Source organism: Triturus cristatus, chromosome 9 (assembly GCF_964204655.1).
Source record: "Triturus cristatus chromosome 9, aTriCri1.1, whole genome shotgun sequence".
Classification (NCBI taxonomy): domain Eukaryota; kingdom Metazoa; phylum Chordata; class Amphibia; order Caudata; family Salamandridae; genus Triturus; species Triturus cristatus.
The window spans coordinates 1,141,809,998-1,141,831,194 of NC_140592.1; the positions used below are offsets into that span (position 1 = coordinate 1,141,809,998).

Sequence of the window (21,197 nt, forward strand, 5' to 3'; positions counted from 1 at the left end):
TTTGTTATCTGTTGCATTTACAGCAATCTGGATTGGCTTATACATCCATTTGTTCACACCTAGTAGCAGTAGTTGCATACTTGCAAAATAGACAACACTTACCTCTATTCAGAGTACCAGTGACCAACGCCTTCATGGAAGGATTAAAAAGGATGATGCCACCAAGAGTTCCCCCTGCACCAGAGAGAAACTTGAACATAGTCCTTGCAAGGCTAATGGGCCCACCTTTGAACCAATTCACAAATGCCAGTTACAATTCCTCTCATGAAAGGTTGCCTTCCTCATAGCAATAACCTTACTAAGAAGAATTGGTGAACTTCAGGCATTAACTATACAAGAGCCTTTCTTTCAACTTCACAAAGATAGGGTGGTTCTTCGAACCAATCCTAATTTTCTCCCTAAAGTAGTTTCTGCCTTTCATATCAATCAATCAATTGAGTTACCTGTGTTCTTTCCTCAACCTGATTCTGTGGCAGAGCGAGCTCTACACACACTTGATGTTTGACGAGTTATACTATATTAAGTGGAAAGAACCAAAAAGTTTCGAAAAACAAAGCAGCTATTTTTTTATTTTTCGCCACCACACAAAGGCAATCCCATATCTTTGTCAGGTATTGCAAGATGGATTGTAAAGTGTATCCAAACATGTTATGCCAACGCAAAAAGAACTTTGATAATACCCCCTAGAGCACATTCCGCCTCGCAAAATAGGGGATACTATGGCCTTCTTGGGGAATTTTCCCCCAGCCGACATCTGTAAGGCAGCAACATGGCCTACACTGCACACATTCACCAAACACTATTGTGTAAATGTGTTAGCGAGACAACATGCAAATTTAGGCCGAGCAGTCCTTAAAACACTGTTTCAAACAACTACAACCATTACAGGTTAGCCATCGCTTTGGGAGTATACTGCTATATAGTCTATGCAAAGCATGTGATCTACAGCTCACATGCCTCGAACGGATAATGTTACTTACCCAGTAAGCATCTGTTCTTGGCATGTAGAGCTGTAGATTCACATCCACCCACCAGCCTCCCCGGTCTCCTGTGGCTGTTGTAGTTCTCAATTTACACTCATACACATGGACATCTCTATTCCACACTCACTAACTCCATTCTCATCCTCTGCGGGAAAACAATCTAACAATGAAGTTTAGGAGTCACCTTACCTCATGACTGGAAAGACTTCTACGAAGAAAAACTATGTGCATATATCTGGACCCAACACTAGATGGCAGGTGTATGCAAAGCATGTGAATCTACCGCTTACATGCCAAGAACAGATGCTTCCTGGGTAAGTAACATCCTTTTAGGGTTATGGGGTGGGTAAGGGTATTGGGTGGTAAGGGTGTTTTTAGGGTTGGGTAAGGGTATTGGTGAGTAAGGGTATTGGGGTAAGGGTGTTCTTATGTTTTATGGGTGGTAAGGGTATTTTCTGGGGTGGTTGAGTTTAGGGGTCGGTAAGGGAATATATATATATATATTTGTGTATGTGTATATATATATATATATATATATATATATATATATATATACATACACACACATTTTTATGTGTGTGTGGGCTTGGGTGTGTGTGGGCTTGTGTGTGTGGGTGTGGGTGTGTGCTTAGAAAAGAATCCTGCAGCCAAACCGGAAATTTGTAAAATAAATTAAATACATTTTGGTGATAAAACTGCACATCTTGAAAAGAAGTGTTCCACTGCTCTCAATCAGGAAACTGCTTTCTTTCTACAATCCATAAGAGTGTATGTATTTTCCTGTTGTCTCCTTCATGTTCTGCTTCCCCACTTAAATATCTATTTCCTCTCCATGTCGCTCCCCCTGAAAACCGGCCTGTCCAATGCTTCCATCAACCCTGACTTTTTTTTTTTGTTCTCTGCCATTGTCTCAAACTCTGCAGTTATTCCAAAGCCTGCTTTCTATTGCCTCCACCAACACTGTCTTCTCTTACTCACCCACCCAGCCGACCTTCATAAATGTTTTATTCAGTGTTCTCAGGTACCTACAACTGCATTTTTCTGCCAGACCGAGTTGTTAACAATAAGTGTGTTTGCTCACATTTAAATTATTTTTAATTTACCCCTACAATTTGTGTCTGACAACATGTTGGCACAGTAAATAATAAATAAAATGGTGGTTCACATCACACTTTACACTCACGTACATGCTCATACATCATCATGCATTGCTGCCATTATGCAGATGCGTGTGTTTAAGTTATTGTGCTGTTTCTGGGTTTTTTGACCGATGCTTTAAAGCATCAACAAAAAGCATTGCAAAGCCATTTGGTTGCAAAGGTGAAATCTTTTGGCTTTGCCAATGGTGGTTTCAAATGTTTTTAATATCGTAGATTATAGAGCCTCAGATATTTTGCAGTTTGCTCCATTTGAGCAAGTATTACTTTTCTACATTTCTGTGTTCAATTGTCTAAGAATTCAAGAAGAGTCTTACTTGTTAAGTAATAATACGAGATTTTATTGTGGAGTATTGTGACTAATTTGGTTATATTATGTTTGCTTCTTTTATTTATTCAAATATAGGTGTCTCTAAAAAGTAAACCTGTCCGCAAAATAATCCAGCGACGAGCACCTGCTTGCAATAATGAATTCTGCCGACTTGGATGCATTTGTGCAAGCATTTCCCAGGAAAAGCGCGAACCCACACACTGCAGGCGACCAGAGTGCATGTTTGGTTGCACTTGTCTAAAAAGAAAGATGATGTTAGTGAGAAGTGGACCCAAGGACAAAACAACATTTAAGAAAGAAGACGAAGACAACCTGCTCTCAGAAACAATTGGGGAGGATCCACAGATCGCTCTTAAGGAAGAAAAGCCTGAAAGCGAAGAGGACGAAAATAGTATTTATGGAAGCCATCAGTTGAAGAAAGTGAAACTAGAGTACAGTGAGTATTACAGTTGCTTAATTTTAAGGCTATAACAAAAGAGTTTAAACCATTTAATCACAGATATGCTGTGATCCTGAATGTATATACAATTAGAAAGGTGTAAATATTGAAAATCAAAATTGAGGTGTTTAGTTCAGACGTTTTAACATGCAGCACCAGTTTTCCATGTGTTTTAGTGTTTGTGCTATTAAACAAAATCTTCAGAAATGCTTTCTACTACTGCTAGTTTACAGTTTTCATTTGAGGTTTATTTTATAAATAACACTTTCTCTTTTTGTTTTATTCTTTTTTGTTATTGGTCTGTATTTATTGGTAAAGTCCGAAGCGTTTGGCTGTTTTCTTTTCCTTTGTATGCTTTTTTCATCTGAAGACTAAAATGATCTCTATTGCCTCACATCGACCAGAATTTAAGGTGCTGGAACCAAGACAGCATTGAGTTGGTTTTGCCCATCAGCATAAGATTAGTTGACAGGCTTAGCCCACAGAAGTATGCTGACCATCTCATGGTGCATAGACCCTATAACCTGCATTATCTCACATGATTATTATCACTGTCCACATGGTTTTGTGCACTGCCCCGTCTAGCCAGGAGAAAATGTATTCTTACATAGCATTAGAGGACTATCATCACTTAAGGAATAAATATTTGATTGGTCCTAGGTTTGTCTTCCTTAAGACACAACCACATAGAGGGTCTTCATAGTCTTAAGACTCTGTTGCAACCTCCCAAGAGAAGTACCAGAGAAACACATAGGAATAGGGATCTAGAGACCAATGGGAAATTACCTGGTTTGTGTAGACCCAGACCTGCCAAATAACTGGCTCTCTATTGAGGATTAATCAAACCCATATTGGGCTGGATCCCACCTTATCCAGAATACAGGTATGACTTTCTCAATGATGGTTTCAAATGTTTTTAATATTAGAGATAAGATCCTCAGGCATTTTTTCCTGTTTGCTCCATTTGACCACCTACTGTACTCTTTCAGTCTGGGATGTTGAAAGAGGGAGGCAGATGGGTCCTGACCAGCTTGATTTTTCTTTGTCTGAGAGCAATATCGCTAAAGTTTATCTTTTGGGTTGACAACATGTAAATGAGTCATGTAGATCACGTGAATGGTTAATGTTTTGCAGGGTCTGTGAACCTCAAATTTGATTTAACAAGTGAATGAAAGGAAATCAATTATGAACTGTAGTCTTTTTTTATTCAATGGACGGAATCAGATTTGAGCATAACATTTTAGTTGGGCTGTAGAGGTTGTTGTCTCATTCCTTTGGCAACATATTCTCAGATCAACTTTGCTTTACAACATTAACCTATTCTAGACTCAAATGCAATACATTATTCCATTTCCACCCTAAATTTGCTTGGGTGGAGATGATCTTTTTATTATATATACATTATTTAGAGAGTTGACTGTCTAACATTCATAATGACACAATTCTGAAGCTGCTTGCAGGTCATAATTGAAAATCTTAAGAATTAATCTTTGACATCCCTGTTTACACACCATGAAGAAACAATTTCCCCAATAATAGTGGAAGACCCTATCCTTTGTGACCGAGCCTTTGGAGCTTGGCGGTATTCAGACTTCGGGTATTAGAACTACTGGCCATACAGAATATTTCTAAATTCAAAATGTATTTTCCTAGTGATGTTTACTGTTTTTTTGGATAAGATTATCGACAGTGCTTCTTTTAAGTGGCGATTGAAGTGCTGTGGTATGTACCCTTGCATAGACTGGTTCTCTGTAACCTTTCTCTCTCGTGGGACCCCAACAACTATTGGTTTCAGACTTGCGCAGTTGTTAAATGTAAAATGCAGAAAAGAAATACACTAGGTATGTTTAAGGGGCAGTCCATTGAATGATGTCTCAATATGTCTCAAAACCCTGCAGACCTCACGAAACAGTGGAAAATTCTGAATTGGCGATTATTGGCAACTGCTGGTGACAAAATTCACCATTTCTGGTGACTAATCCATTTTTGGTCATGAATGGGTTGTAATGCTGATTCCAAAGGACGTACCATAGAGGAAACAGGCTGATGTAGCACTCACTGTACTAGCAAATTTCTGATTCTGATGCAGAACCACACCAGGCGGTATATGTTTTCGACTTATGATCAATTCCTAAAATCATTTTAACTTTGCAGACAGTCCCTATGAATACTGTTCCTCTAACAAATGGATCAGGACATGAAAAGATGCTGGAAAAAATGTACTACAAAACTATTGATGTTAAAAAAGAAAGTGTACTGAAACATTGCTCAGACCACAATCCGCTAGAACAAGAGGCTGAGTCTCAGCAAGGGCGTTGCACCTCAATCCTCAGCCACATTAGCTTCTAGGCAAAAAGTGTGCTGTTTGCTACACCCAATGTCCTACATTAAAAGGGCTATAATTCATCTGCCAATAACATTTGAAACCGTCCTCCAAAATTTTCTTATTTGCACAAGAACCTCTTTGATGCATCAGTGACTTTAATGTCATGCTTGGACAATCAAGTTAGCAAAGTCCAGTAGAAAAGGAGGAAGATTTGCCTATGGTTTGGGAATTAGTTCCTATTGACTCACCATATTGTTGAATCAGCTATTGATTGAGCAAACTCTCGATGTCCTACACCATGAAGGCTCATAAACTAAAGGCTTTGCAATGGAAAATGATTTGGCAAGACCTCACTCAGACAATTGTTTTGAAGAATGCAACTTCACCTTCATCGTTTCCAGATGAGGTGGGATCATATGCCATTGTACTGCATTCAGTAACCTAAACCTCTGGTCCATTTAGAAGAAGAAAGAGAAACTTACTTAATTCTGGAAACCGCTTTAACCCCTAGCAGCACAAAAGTTGTTGTTGCCAATGATACCTCTTTAAAACCATCAGTACCGCGCAGAAGTCATCACACACACTACCCATGCTCAAAGGGATGACCAGGCATGTAGATGACATCTTTAATGACTCGGTCAGAGCTCGTATTCTTACCCCTAGAGTAGACAAGAAGTACAAGCCAGCACCATAGGACCCAGTATATATAAGGGGACAGTTACCACTAGGTTCCCTGGTTGTGTCCAATGCACGGAAAAGAGCCAACTCCCAAACAACAGGAGATGCTCCACACCCTGATAAAGAATCCAAACTTATTGATGCTTCGGGGGAAAAGGGTGGCCTCTCAGGCAGCTAACTTCTGGCGTGCCTCCAACACTTCGGCATTGCTAGCACGAAACGACCATGGACACTGGGACAAGATGGAGCAATGGATCCAATATTTGCACCAGGAACACAGACCTAAAGCACAAGACCTGGTGCGTGATGGCAACTTATTTCTAACAATGCAATAAGATGTTCCCTAGATCCTGCAGACACTGCTGCTAGAGCTATAAACACCAGTGTTCTCTTAAGGAGGCATGCCTGGCTTCGCATATCTGGGTTCAGACCTCCATATTAAATACACCCTTTGATAAGGAACATGTATTTGGCCCAGTGGTAGATTCTTCACTATAGAAAATGATGGAAGACACTGAAGTGGCCCAATCCATGGGAGCCCTTCAGTCAACACAAGGCTGTGGTTCCTTTCGGCACTCTTTTTACCAAGGAGGTTCTAAAAACCCCTCCTCGGAGACCACTTCCACCTATAATGGCAATTACCAACCCTCTCCATCTAGGGGTTACTTCAGAGGGGGTTATAGAGGTAACAACGCCAAAGGCAGGGTCAGGGGTTCGAACACACGCACCTCCCCCACCAATACAAAGCAGTGACTTGCCTCCACTTCCCCCGACCACTTAATACCTGTCGGGGGAAGACTGTCAGATTTCCTACCAATCTGGAGTCAATAACAGACAATTGGGTACTACAAATCATCTGTTCTGGTCACTGCCTGGAGTTTGTCAACACTCCTCCAAACATTCCACCGAAGTCGCACAAACTTTCACCAGATCCCCTACACCTCCTCCAACAAGAGGTTCAGTCTCTACTTCTAAAAGGGGCTATAGAGTCCGTACCACCCCAACATCGCATGTCGGATGTGTACTCCTTTTACTTCCTAATACTAAAAAAAAATGGTCTCTCAGACAAATATTAGATCTCAGAGAACTCAATCTTTGCATTCAGTCGGATCATTTCCACATGGTAACACTTCAACAAATACTTCCTCTGCTGAACAAAGGCGAATTTCTGTCTTCTCTAGATTTAAGACGCCTATTTTTATATTCCAATCCACCACGCTCATCACAAATTCCTCAGGTTTGTGGTAGCGGGTCAACACTTCCAGTTTAAGGTACTGCCATTCGGAGTCACCACTGCCCCCAGAGTCTTCACAAGGTGTCTGGCAGTAGTAGCTTCTCACCTAAGAAGACAAAGCATCCATGTCTTCCCATACTTTATAGACTGGCTCATCAAAGCCAGCACGTATCAACAATGTCTTCAGCACACTTTCAGAACGATTCAGTTACTACATCAACTATGGTTCACAATCAAAGTGACAAAATCACATCTCCAACCAGCCAATACTCCGGACTACATAGGAGCCGCGCTAGATACTCACAAAGCTCTGACCTTCCCCAGCGCAGCCAGAATTCGAAATATTCAAGCTTAGTTCTCCAGTTTCAACCCAAACATTGGATTCCAGCTCGGGTTTATATGCAACATCTTGCATCATAATCGTCCCCTATGCCAGGCTGCGCATGCGTCCACTTCAAGAATGGTTAGCCAGTCTGTGGAACCAGTCACAGAATCTGTTGACCGATCTAGTGTTGTTAAGCGGCCATACTCCTCCCTCTCTGCAGTGGTGGAACTCACAAAATGTGTCAAAAGGACGGCCGTTCATAGACCCGGTTCCACAGATAGTACTGACAGCGGACGCGTCCCTCATTGGCTGGGGAGCTCATACAGCATCACACAGTGCAAGGCCTGTGGAGTTAACAGCAGATGTTGCTCCACATCAGTCATCAAGAGCTGCTTGCAATCTTTGTAGATCTCAAGGCGTTTCAGACTCACCTGGAGGGAAAAGCTGTCTTGGTTCGTACAGACAACATGACAACTATGTATTACATACAACAACAGAGGGGGACACACTCTCTCTAACTGTCCCACTTAGCCCAAGACATCTGGAGGTGGGCCATTCACCACAAACCTTATCTCCTAGCGGAACACCTCCCAGGAGTGAACAACCAGATTGCAGATCTACTCAGCAGGCAGAGGCAGCAAATACACGAATGGGAATTCCACCCTCAGGTTCTCCTTCCTTACTTTCAAAGTTGGGGAGTCCCTCACATAGACCTATTTTCCACATACTAAAATGCAAAATGCCGAAGCTTCGCCTCCAGGTACCTACACTCGCAATCCAAGGGCAATGCACTATGGATGAACTGGTCAGGGACATTTGCCTACGCTTATCCGCCTCTCCCACTCTTTCCATAGGTGATTCACAAGCTTAAGCAAACGTCTCTCACACTAATCCTAATAGCTCCCAAATGGGCACGTCATCCTTGGTTCACAACCCTGTTGGCGCAATCTCTGGTTCCGCATCAAAAGCTGCATTTAACCTCCAGTCTCCTCACACAGGGCCATGGAGAAATCAGACACCTAGATCCCAAACAGCTGAACCTCGAATCTGGCTCCTGAAATCTTAGAGTCTGGTTACTTGAACCTTCCACTAGAATGTATGACTATCATTAGGGAGGCTAGAAGCCCTACTACAAGGGCCTGCTACACAGCTAAGTGGAAGCAATTTGTTGTTTATTGTGGTAACAATCAATCAACCCTCTTGATGCTTCCATATAAAACATAATCTGCTATCTGTTACACTTGCAACAGTCAGCTTTGGCTTACACCTCTATCAGACTACACCTAGCGGCAATAGCTGCATATCTACAAAATAGACAGCATTTGTCGTTTAGAGTACCAGTGATCAAAGCTTTCATGGAAGGACTAAAAATAGTCATACCACCTAAATGTCCACCTGCTCCAGTGTGGAATCTTAACATAGTCCTCAAAAGATTAATGGGCCCACATTTTGAACCCATGCACAAATGCAAACCACAGTTCCACTCCTGGAAAACCGTATTCCTCATTGCACTCACTTCTTTAAGGATAGGGAGTGAATTACAGGCATTAACCATACAAGAACCATTTTTCCAATTACACAGAGACAAGCAAAGTGGTTCTTCGTGCAAATCCTACATTTTTACCTAAGGTAGTATCTGCATTTCACATAAATCAGTCAGTAGAATTACCCGTATTCTTCCCTCAACCTGATTCAGTGGCAGAACAAGCTTTATACACCTTAAATGTTAGAAGAGCACTCTTGTACTACATTGAAAGGACAAAATCTTTTCGTAAAACAAAACAGCTCTTTGTTGCTTTTGTGCCACCACACAAGGGCAATCCTATTTCCAACTCAGGTTTTGCAAGGTGGATTAAGTGCATTCAAACCTGCTATGTGAAAGCAGAGAGAACTCTAACTGTACCCCCTAAGGCACATTCCACTCGCAAGCTAGGGGCCACCATGGCTTTTTTGGGAAACATTCCCATAGTTGACCTTTGCATAGCTGCAACATGGTCTACACCTCACACATTCACTAAACACTATTGTGTAAATGCGTTAGCGAGACAACAAGCCAATGTGGGTCAAGCAGTACTTAAGACACTTTCAGACAAATCCCAACAGCTACAGGTCAGCCACCGCTTTGGGAGGATACTGCTATATAGTCTATGCACAGCATGTGGTCTACAGCTCACATGCCTCGAACAGAACACTACCACCAATACTATGTTTTGCCTTTTGAATTCAATTTTTGTTTCATTCAGTTTGTCAGAGTGAACCATGGTGGTGTGTGCGGCGCATCAGGGATGTGAAAAAGAAGATCTGAAAGAGACAGTGTAGGAAGGTGGATATCTGACTATGGTTACCCCCAACTTTTTGCCTAGTGTCTAGCTGGTTTTTCGACTTAGTTGGCCTGAGATCCTGCCATTCAGGGTCTCAGGCTGTCTGCTCTCCCTTTAAAATAGACTCCATGTACTCTAGGTACATAACCAATTGGTAAGGATCACCTTATTGGACCCTGTACAGTGTACCCTAGGTACCCAGGGCATAGGTGTACCCTAGGCCTCCCAGGGGCTGCAGCATGTATTATGCCACCTCTGGTCTGGCCTTCCAATCAGACACAACTGGCTGATCACTCAGCTGGGGCAAGGTCGTGTAATCACCCCTTGCTTAGATATAGTATGCCTATATCTACCCTTATATATAGACACATGTGTACCTATCAGTCACTCCTATGGCAGGCCTTAACAATCCTGGAGGCAGAGTGCTTGGTAACATGTGAGATGGTGCTCTAGCATGAGCTGAGCCTGTCTGCAGCTTTCGGAACCATGTCCTTATAGCTGTTCTATGATATAGCCTACCATATACTCTTAAAGTGCCTTATAATCTTAGACGGTTATGGTAACTATGGTTTGGCTTTATCAAAACATGTCGTGTAAGGTGTCTAACACTTTGGAATAATACCCCCATACCATTTCTGGTGATGAGGATATTATTCCTCCCTTCTAGAGGGAGAGACATGTTAAAATCCTACTTTGCTGTTTAACTCTAACCAAAGCCTCAGCATCACAAAATGGATGCTGCTGCCACAGACACGAGTCTGACCCCCTGCTGCTGGGAGTGATCCTGGCAAGGGAGGCTTGGACAATAGGTTTCCTGCTTGGGGAGGTGCTAGCACCCCCCTAGACAGACTTTAGTGTATTGGGGCAGGGTGGGCTGAAAGGAATGAGACATGCCTGGGGCACACAAGGTGTTCCTTGCATACTCCAGTTCAAACCGGCGCTGGGGCACTCCAGCCCCAGCTCTGGCGCGAAACTGGACAAAGGGAAGTGGGTGTAACCACCCCCTCCCAGGTCCCACCCATAAGGCGTGACCTAGCAGGTATCCCAGCCCCCCAGATTAGTATAAGAGTGGGAGTTGGGCCTCAAGACTTGAGATTATCCTGAACCTGCAAAACTGAACAGAAACTCTGGACCTTCGACATTCGACGAAAGAAGAAGACTGAAGAATCTCCCTTGTAGCCAAGGAGTGGCTACCCTGTGCAAACAGGCACCATCAAGAGACTACCCTTTGCTTTGCCCACGTTCTACGAGGAACCGACTGCAGAGCCCGACCAGAGCCTTGACTTCCAGACTTCTCCGACCCTGATCCACATCGACAGCAAAGCTGAGACCCGTGGAGGCGACGAGCGACGTGGGACCGGCTACCTGGGAATAGTGGCTAGTAACTTAAAGCGCAGCTTCTGAGGTACCCTCGAAGTTGTGCACCGGGGATTGAGAAGCCCCAACCCCAAGCACCATCTGCACCGAAGATCAGCCCCCCACACTCCACGAGTCCTGCGTGGGGCCCTTCTGCATTTTCCTGCTTGCCGCGTCTGTCCGGTTGCTTGCCCGCTGGCTAGTGGCCTTTGGGACGACGCACCCTGAAATCTCCTGCGCTGGTTTGGCTCCTCCAGACTGGCTCCCGCTTCTCTGCAAAGAAGAAGCACCCCAGACCTTCCTGGTCTGCACCAGAAGCAAGTCCTCCGTTCTTCGTGGGTTCCGCTTGCCAAGGCTTGGTGAGTCCTAGTCCAACTTCGACGCCGCCGACAGCAAGAGCCTTCGTGGGACAGCTCGCCTCCTGGTCCTGGTCGTCCTCGACGCTTCCTGGTCCTCCTGGCTGCAGCGACAAGCTTCACCTTCACCTGCAATCTTCACGACATCGCCTGGTTCCTTCCTGGTTCCACGTGGTCACTGGCTAGTGACCTTGACTCTGTCCCTTCTGCTTGCAGGTTTCCTCTCTTCTTGATCCCAGCCTTGGGATCCACCGGACACTCTTCACTGACTGCCTGTCAGCATCTTTCTTCAGGCATCCATAGGAGTCGACGACGAAAACGACGCATCTTCACCCCTATGCACCCGCAGCCTGTGGGCTAGGTAACTTGGGTACTCCGGTGCTCATCAGGATAGTGACTATCCTAGTGTCTAGTTTTCAAGTCTCAACTTCCTAGCTACTCCGGAAGTGTCCTAAATCTACCGTTTCCTAAACTATACTATTGCTATTGACTTTTACGCATTACGCGTGAGTTTTTCCACTCTGCACACAAATCCCGTGGGCCTCCCACTTCCTAACTAACGCTAGTGTAGTGTAGCCCCAGCGATTCCCTAGGCCTATTCTATTTCCGTGACAGTGGTCCTTATACCACTTACTTAGTATATGGTTTGCGTGGCCCCTAGGGCCTAACTGTATTACTTACCTGTGTGACTTAATGTATGCTTAAATAAGACTGTGTTGTACTTACCTCTAATCTCATAAAGAGTGCTGAGGGTTTTGACTAGAATAAATACACTTTATTTTATATATATATCTGTTGTGGTGTCCTTTCATTTGGTATTCAAGGGATTATATATGGTATCACAGCTGGCTTCACATGCCATTCAGAGTTTAGCCTAAGACTGCTCTTGTCCATGCTACCACTAGGATAGCTGGTCTATAAGGTTGACTTTACAACCAATCACCATAAGGGTATTTGGACTGATATAAGGTGTACACTAGAACTAGTGACATCATACATCAGGCCAACTTCTCACAGACAGTTCTAGATTCCTTACCTTAAAATTACCCCAAGCGTCAGACTGGATCCAGAGAATTCTTTCTCTTAACAGTACCAATGCGTGTCGGTAGGTGGTGTTGGTCGACTCCGCGTCCGTCGTGGTTGTCGGGATTACGTTGTGGTGCCTACTTAGAAGGCGCCCTTGCGCACTGACGTCAGTTCTTTCTTTTTCCGCGCCAGCCAATTGCAGACCTGGAGAGAGCTTATCCCTTTAGTAATTTTTTGACTAAGCTTTTTTTTACTTTTGTCTACTTCTTTTTTCAAGTGTACGACTCCTGGTGCACAAGGGATGTCCCATCGTCGGACCGGCTTCAAGCCCTGCGAGGTCTGCCACAAAATGATGTCTTCGACGGTCCCCCACCTCATGTGCCTTTGGTGTCTGGAGCACGACCACGATCTGATGTCGTGCTCCAATGGCCATAAATCCGAAGTCTTTGCGGGAGCGGTCCTGAAAGCTCTTGGAGTCTCGGCAGTCAGCTGGGAGTCGCTCCCGGTCTCGCTCAAGGCAAAGGTCTCGAGTCCGCTCGCGGAGCCACCACACCTCGTCTAAGTCTTTGCACTCCTTGGGTAAGTCGAAGCACAAGAAGGCGGTGAAGAAGCACCGTCGCTCTTCACCTTCTCCCTCTCAGTCGGCTGACCTGACGTGGGACTCCGCGCCTCCCCCTGGTTCCGGACGCCGGGGCGTCCCCTGCCCTGCACTGCCCTGCTTCATACGTTCTGCGAAGCACTCCATCATATCTTTGTGCAGCCCGTCTCTGCTGGGGCAGATACGGATCGATGCCCGTCGACCTTCCCTGGCGGCGATACCCCCTGCGTCGGCCGTGCCCCCGGCTGATGCCATCCCTATCCTCATCCCCGAGATGCACCCTAAGCCAGACCAATGTCAGCCGACGTCGAATCCGACGCTGAAGGGTATTTTTGTTCCCTTGTTCATCCCAGGTTTTCCCTATTGCCCTGAAGGTGGTGAGGAGGACTGGGGGGGGTCCTGGACCCGTTGGCAGACCAGCTGGAAGATCCGGACCTGAAAGAGGAATTGGGGGAAGCCAGTGTTCCGGACACTTCACTAGACCCTATCATGCTTTCTCCCCATGCCGTGGCTCCAGAGGAGGTAGCGTCCTATGCTGTGGTGGTGCGTAGGGCAGCCGAGGCCTTGGGTCTGGAGCTCTCTACAGTGTCAGTCAGGACTCATCGCGTGACGGGAGTGCTTCAACCTACCGCAACTTCCTCAGAACCCCTCTTGTGCTTCAACTAAGTTCTCATGGACGTCCTTCTGGGCACTTGGTCTAAGCGCAGCACAGGGGCTCCTGTGGAATGGACGATTGCCCGCCGCCACTGACCGGCTCTGGGCGTCCCATTTTCCTCACCCAACAACCTTCCCTCCGAGACCTTGGTGGTTCAAGCTTCTTCTTCCAAGGGCGCATTCCCTGCTGCTCCTCCAGACAGGGAATCCAAGAAGCTGGATCATCTTTGGAAGCGCATGTTCTTTTCCTCCAGCTTGGCATTGTGGTCCGTGAATACCGTATGCCTCCTGGGACGATACTCCCTTACAGTCTGGGATACGGTTGCGCAAGTGTTGCCTCAGTGTCCGGAGTAGGCCCGGCCTGTTCTCTCACAGGCCGTGGCAGATGGGAGAGATGCAGCAAAATTCACTATTCGCTGTGGACTGTATTCCACTGACTCAGTGGGCAGAACGATTGCCATGTCGGTGTCGGTAGCCCTTCTGCACTGCACCTGGTTGAGGACGTCTTGACTTTTCAGGGGATGTCCAAGGAACTCTGATGAACATGCCCTTCAATGGCCGTCACCTTTTTGGTGACAAGGCAGGGTCGGTGCTGGAGTGCTTTAAAGATTCTTGAGCTACGGCTAGGTCCTTAGGCCTCACGGCATGCTTCCGTCCACCACAGTCGGCCTTTTGCCCCTTTTAAGGCTACGGAAGGAGCACCCCATCACGTCCAACCCAGTCTAGCCACCGGTGCGGGGGCGCGGAAGTGGCATCCAGCGCCCTTGTGGGCCAGGGAGCCAGTGGCCGGTCCAGCCCACCCTTTTCCCCCCTGAAGCAGCCTCCAAACACTCCTAGTCTCCTGCATTCGCTGGGGTTCACTATCAACGTGCCGAAGTCACACCTGACTCCCTCTCTCCTTTTCAGTTGGGCTGTTCTGGACACAGTGCAATTTCGGGCCTATCCTCCTGAACAGTGAGTCCGGGATATTGGGGCTATGATACCGATGTTTCAGCCTGTATCCCGGATTTTGGTGAGAATGACCCTGAGGCTGCTGGGTCTCATGACCCTGAGGCTGCTGGGTATCCTGACCCCTGCATCCTGCTGGTGGATCATGTCAGATGGCATATGCGGGCTCTGCAGTGGGACCTGAAGTTCCATTGGGCACAGCATCAGGGGAATCTCACCGACTACGTCCAGATCTCAGAGGGAACTGCACAACAACTGCAGTGGTGGTTAACGAACCAGGATTGAGACAGAGGCAGATCCCTCTCCCTTCCCGAACCAGACCTCATGGTGGTGACCGATGCATCACTCCTGGGATGTGGCGGCCACCTGGCTGAGGCGGAGATCAGAGAAGTCTGGTCTCCAGCTGAGTCCGGGCTCCATATAAACCTGTTGGAGCTCTGGGCGATTTGATTGGCACTGAAGGCATTCCTTCCCTACCTCAAGGGGAAGGCAGTGCAGGTGTTCACAGACAATACCACCGCCATGTGGTACTGCAACAAACAGGACTGGGTGGGTTCGTGGACCCTTTGTCAGGAGGCTCTTCGTCTTTGGACATGGCTGTAACACCAGGGCATGACCCTGGTGGTTCAACACCTGGCAGGTTCTTTGAACGCCAGAGTGGACAAACTCATCTGCTGGGGCCTGGTGGATCGCGAATGGCGTCTTCACTCAGAGGTGGTGCAAGTGGGTAGAGTCTTGGTTAGACCTGTTCACCACCGAAGAGAACGCGCAATGTCAGTAGTCCTATGCACTGGAGTTTCCAAGGCGGCACTTGTGAGAAAGTGGCTCTATATATACTGTTCCCAAATAGGTACAGTGTGTATAGAGTCCACAGTCCCCAGAGGTTTGGCAGAGGCTAAAGTTAGATATAACCTTCTGTAGTAGGGGATCTCTGTGTATAGTCATAATCTAGTGAATAGTCCCGCCCATGTGCGCGGACCCCGGAGCAATAAAAATAATCTCTTAAGTTGTCAAGTCATGCAGACCTGCATCCACACTTAAGAGAGAATTTCAAAGACAGATAATGCAGCCTATATCCACAGGCTACACTGTCCAGTCCTTCAACCAGAAAGAATTCCACCAGCAACCACTAACAGCACTGCCTGTCCAGCTTTTTCCATAGAGAAAGAAACCTGCCTCTTCCAGCAAAAGCCTCTGTAATGATAGAGAGGAAGGAATGGACAGACAAGCCCCATAGGCTGCCATTATGTGGCTCAGAACAGGATACTGTGCCTTTAAGAAAACTTTCCAGAACTTTTCCAGTATCCCAGAATGCACAGCAGGTCCCTTTTACTTTCAGTTCTTTTTTCCGGCTCCTGCTAGCAGGACCCTGGAACATTGAGCTCTCCCTTTTCAAGGGTTTATTGGTGTTTTTTGTCAATTTTTCAAGTGTTTAGTGTTCTGGTGCTGTCAACATGCCTGGCTTGTTCGACTAAGGCGTCGAGAGGGATGACCACGGTGTGTTCACCTTCCCCCCAGGGCTCTGGGGAGAAGCGACGTCGACGTTCGACGTCGAGGGAACTGATCGGACCGCTGTCGACGACTTCGGCATCGTCGGCATCGACGCCGTCAACGTCTCCGTCGAGGCTTCGACGTCGAGATCAGGCCCGGCGTCGGCGCTCACCGTTGAGGGGAGGTCGCTGTTCGCCGTCGGCGAAGAGGAGGCGTTCGCCGTCGACGTCGAGGAGGCGATCGACGTCACGTAGGCGATCGACGTCACGTAGGCGATCGACGTCACGGAGGCAGTAGACGTCGAGGAAGAGATCGACGTCACGGAGGCGATCGACGTCACGGAGGCGATCGACGTCGAGGAGACGATCGCCGTCACGGAGACGGTCGACGTCGAAGAAGGATTCATCGACGTCGAGGAGGCGCAGGGGGCGCCCGGACACCAGAAGTCCCTCGACAGAGTCCCCGGGCTCAGGGTACTCGGTGGTATATACGCCGCCTCCTCCTCCCCCGCCGCCGCTGACGCCACCACCACCGCCAACTCCTCCTCCTCCTCCTCCTCCTCCCCCTCCTACTCCTCCTCCTCCTCCTGCGATTCCGCCTCGCAGGCCTTCGGGCCCACCACCGGTTCCGGCGCGATCGGTCTCATTGCCCAGGTATCCGCCGCCGCCGCAGGGAACGCCTCAGCCGCGGCGCCAGGGTACGCCACGGTCGCCGGGCCCGGCGAGGCCGGTGGACAGACCGAAGCCAAGAAGATCGCGCTCCCGCTCCGGACGGAGAGGGAGATCGCGAAGCTGTGGGCGTTCGTCCTCAACATCGAGACGGCGCCACAGGAGGCGCAGATCCAGATCGCGCACTCCATCATCGGCCAGGGACTTCTCTCCGACGCTGTCGGACTCACCCGGGACGAGGGTGTCGCCGGTTGACGATCTGGTCTCCTTCCAGGAGGTACTGCTGAGAGGTGCAGCCAAGTTGGGAATCACGGTGACGGTACCGACACCTACGACGTCCGTGATATTCGAGACGCTGCACAAAAAGCACCTGTCTCGCCCCCTGCTGCCTCTCGTGCCGGGACTGGTGGAGCCAGCTATGGAGTTGTTCCTCACTCTGGCAGTGACGAAATCCGCCCCCTCCCGGCTTATGAAGAAGTATCGGGCTCCGGACTCGGACCCGACCTTTTTGAGGACGGACCCTAAGCCAGATTCAGTCATTGTGACGGCGGCGAGGAAGCAGCATGCTACCACCCCCTCATCGACAGTTCCGCCCGACGAGGAAAGCCGCTGGCTGGATTCGGCGGGCAGGAAGGTTTGTGGTACGGCTGCCACCACCATGAAGGCGGCGAGTGCCGGGGCCCTGTTGGGGCGTTACGACCGGGCCCTGTGGGAGTCTCTCCAGCAGTATGCGGAGCTACTGCCTCGTGACAAGAGGGAAGACTTCTTGGAGACTCTGCGCGAGGGGATGCTAGTCTCCAACCAGGTGATCAGTGCGGCAGCGGATGTGTCCCTGCTGGCTGCGCATGGGTACTGTCATGGAGTCCACCAACGGTGGCACGCGTGGCTTCGCCTCACCTCACCTCGCTCAAGCCGGAGGCTCAGCAGAGAGTGGCCAATCTGCCTTTCTAGAGGGAAACCCTGTTCGGGCAGCATGCGGACGACGAGATGGCCCGCATGAAGACGGAGGCGGAGACCCTGACGGCTGTAGGTTTGGAGAAGCCAGAAAAGAAGAAACGCCCCTTCCAGAGACGGTTCGGGACTGCGGGCAGAGGGCGTGGGCAGGCCTCGGGACAGCACCAGCAGCAGCAGTTCCGTAAACCCTTCCAGAAACACCAGAAGGGTAGAGGGGGCCAGCAGTCCGCTCCGGCTACCAAGGGCCCGGCCAGGTCGCGGCCCTGAGCATTTACTTCCCCTGCAACCGTTACCCACTCCAGTGGGGGGAAGCATTCAATTTTTTCCGGCAGAGTGGAGAAAAATTACTCAGGACAAGTGGGTGCTGAATATTGTTTGCAATGGATACAGTCTTCGATTCATCAGCCCGCCTCCGCCGATTCCGCCGGTAAGCTCGCGGTATCAACTGCGAGAGCTCCAGGCGGAGGCAGACATCCTGTTAAGGAAAAAGGCGGTGGAAGACGTACCTCTGTCTCAAAGGGGAAGAGGTCTGTACTCTCGTTTCTTCCTGGTTCGCAAGAAGGACAAGAACGAGTTCTGGCCCATTCTGGATTTGCGGCAAGCAAACAAATGGATTCGCAGAGAGAAGTTTCGCATGCTGTCGTTGCATCAGATTTACCCTCAGCTGCAACAGGGAGACTGGCTCTGTGCCATAGACCTACAGGATGCGTACTTCCATGTGCCCATTGCACGGAAACACAGGAAGTTCCTGCGGTTCCAAGTCGGCGCCAATCATTATCAGTACACAGTGCTGCCATTCGGGCTAAAGTCTGCCCCAAGGACCTTCTCGAAGTGCATGGCAGTGGTAGCGGCGCACCTACGAAGGAACAAGGTGTTTGTCTACCCGTACCTGGACGACTGGTTGATCATTTCCTCATCTTTTTCGGAAGCGAAATCTGTCCCGACTCTGGTCCAGTGCATACAGTACTTGGGGGCCTCCATCGATACACGGTCAGCAAGCGTGTCTCCTTCGGAGGAGAGACGGTTATCGCTCTTTCGGAAGGCTCAGGACCTCATGGCCGCTCCATTGGCGACAGTGAGGAAGGTGTCTTCGCTGCTGGGGTCGATGGCCTCCTGTATCTTCCTCATGCCGCACGCACGGCTGCACATGCGACCACTGCAGGAGTGCTTGGAGGATCAATGGGATCAGAGAACAGGTTCTTGGGACGACAAGATCCGGCTGTCTCTACATGCTCTTCAGTCTCTGAAATGGTGGTGTTCGGTGGAGAATCTCCTCAGGGGGGTTCCCTTCCACAAGGACATTCCCGAGACGACTATCGTGACTGATGCGTCTCTCCAAGGTTGGGGAGCGCACTCCGGAGACTTACAGATACAAGGAAAGTGGTCCCCGTTGGAGTCGACGTACCACATCAATTTTCTGGAACTCAGAGCCGTGTACCTGGCGTTGAAGGCCTTTCATCCGTCCTTCCGGACCACCTCGTTGCTGATACAGACGGACAATACAACCACGATGTAGTACCTCAACAAGCAAGGGGGGTCGCGATCGCGCACTCTGTCGCAGGAGGCGCAGGCGATCTGGCGCTGGCTTCTGGCCCGTGGATTGATGATCACGGCCACGCATCTGTCAGGTGTGCAGAATGTTCAGGCGGACGCGCTGAGCAGGCTGCTTCAGGAGAACCACGAATGGGTCATAAACGACGAGGTACTAGGAGAAGTCTTCGCAAGGTGGGGGACTCCAGACGTAGATCTGTTCGCCACCGCCGAAAACAGCAAATGCAGAGACTTCGCATCCAGGTACTACCAGAAGGGGACGCTGGGGAATGCGCTATGGATCGACTGGTCGAACAGCTTTCTGTACGCTTTTCCACCCATTCCCCTGATTCCGGCAGTGCTCATCAAACTGTCCAAGTCCAGCGCACGGATGATCCTGATTGCCCCGGAATGGCCCAGGCAGTGGTGGTTCACGGATCTGCTTCACCGGTCTCTCCTTCCTCACATGAGGCTGCCGTGCAGGCCGGACCTTCTCACGAAGTTCGGGGGGCGGTTGGTGCATCCCAACCTCTCGTCTTTGAGTTTGCAGGCATGGCTCCTGAGATAGTGCAATATGGCCATTTGAATCTACCAGAAGATTGTATGGGCATACTGAAGGAGGCTAAACGTCCTTCCACTAGGACTTCCTATGCTTACAAGTGGAAGAGATTCTACATCTGGTGCAAATCCAAGAACTATGACCCGAGAACATGTAAGGAAGATGTCATCCTTCCATATCTTTTACATTTGGCACAGTCTGGCCTTAATTTCCACTCCATTAAGGTTCATCTCGCTGCTTTGACTGCTTACAGGAAATGCCCTTCACAGACTTCCTTCTTTCAGATCCCTTTGGTCAAGGATTTTTTGGAAGGCTTGAAGAAGGTGTTCCCTCCGGTCAGACTTCCCTCGCCTTCCTGGGAATTGAATGTGGTGCTGTCCAGATTGATGAAGGAGCCTTTTGAACCTATTCACAAGGCTTCGTTGCAGCACCTGTCCTGGAAGGCCGCGTTCCTAGTGGCCATTACATCGGCCCGCAGGGTGAGTGAACTTCAGGCGTTGTGTTGCCGAGAACCTTATACTGTATTTCATGCTGCTAAGGTTGTTATGCGTACTCACCCTAAATTTCTTCTTAAGGTTATATCTGATTTTCATGTCAACCAGACCATAACTTTACCTACGTTTTTTCAGAATCCTTCTTCTCCAGCGGAAAGGTCTCTACATTCCCTGGATGTTAGGAGGGTGTTGAAGTTTTATCTTGATAAGACCAAAGATATTCGTAGGTCAGACCAATTGTTTATCAATTATGGATCAGTCAGGACCCGTCTTGCTACCTCCAAACACTCCATCTCTCGGTGGATTGTGTCCTGTATACAGTTGTGTTACCAAAAGGCTAATAAGACCTTAGGGGGTAAACCTAAGGCTCATTCCACCAGGGGCAAAGCTGCCACGACTGCTTTGCTGCGTAATGTTCCGATTGCAGAAATCTGCAAGGCGGCCACTTGGAAGTCGGTCCATACCTTTGCTGCGCATTACTGTCTGGACACGGATGCCAGGGCAGATGCTCGGGTTGGGCAGGCTTTGCTGCGAAATTTGTTCGCACAGTAGTGGTATTATTTTGTAATCTTCTCCACCGCCGTTTTTGTGTGGGGATGGGCTTGCCATTCTATTCACTAGATTATGACTATACACAGAGATCCCCTACTACAGAAGGAGTAGTTTCTTTTCTGGAACTCCAGTTCTGTAGTAGGGGTATCTCTGTTATAGTCACAAGCGCCCGCCCTCCTCCCCGGTGGAGAGATGAATGTTAATATAAGGAATGCTA

At 48.4% G+C, this 21,197-nt stretch overlaps 1 protein-coding gene across 5 annotated transcripts in view; it reads left to right on the forward strand.

Annotated features, from left to right (window-relative positions):
• Nucleotides 1-21,197, forward strand: part of MGA (MAX dimerization protein MGA) — a 1,048,942-nt gene that overhangs the window by 453,893 nt on the left and 573,852 nt on the right. For all 5 annotated transcript variants that reach the window (XM_085627074.1, XM_085627072.1, XM_085627075.1 and 2 more), the window contains exon 9: nt 2,547-2,907. In XM_085627074.1, coding sequence (XP_085483200.1) covers nt 2,547-2,907 — 361 coding nt within the window. The remainder of the gene's footprint in view (nt 1-2,546; nt 2,908-21,197) is intronic.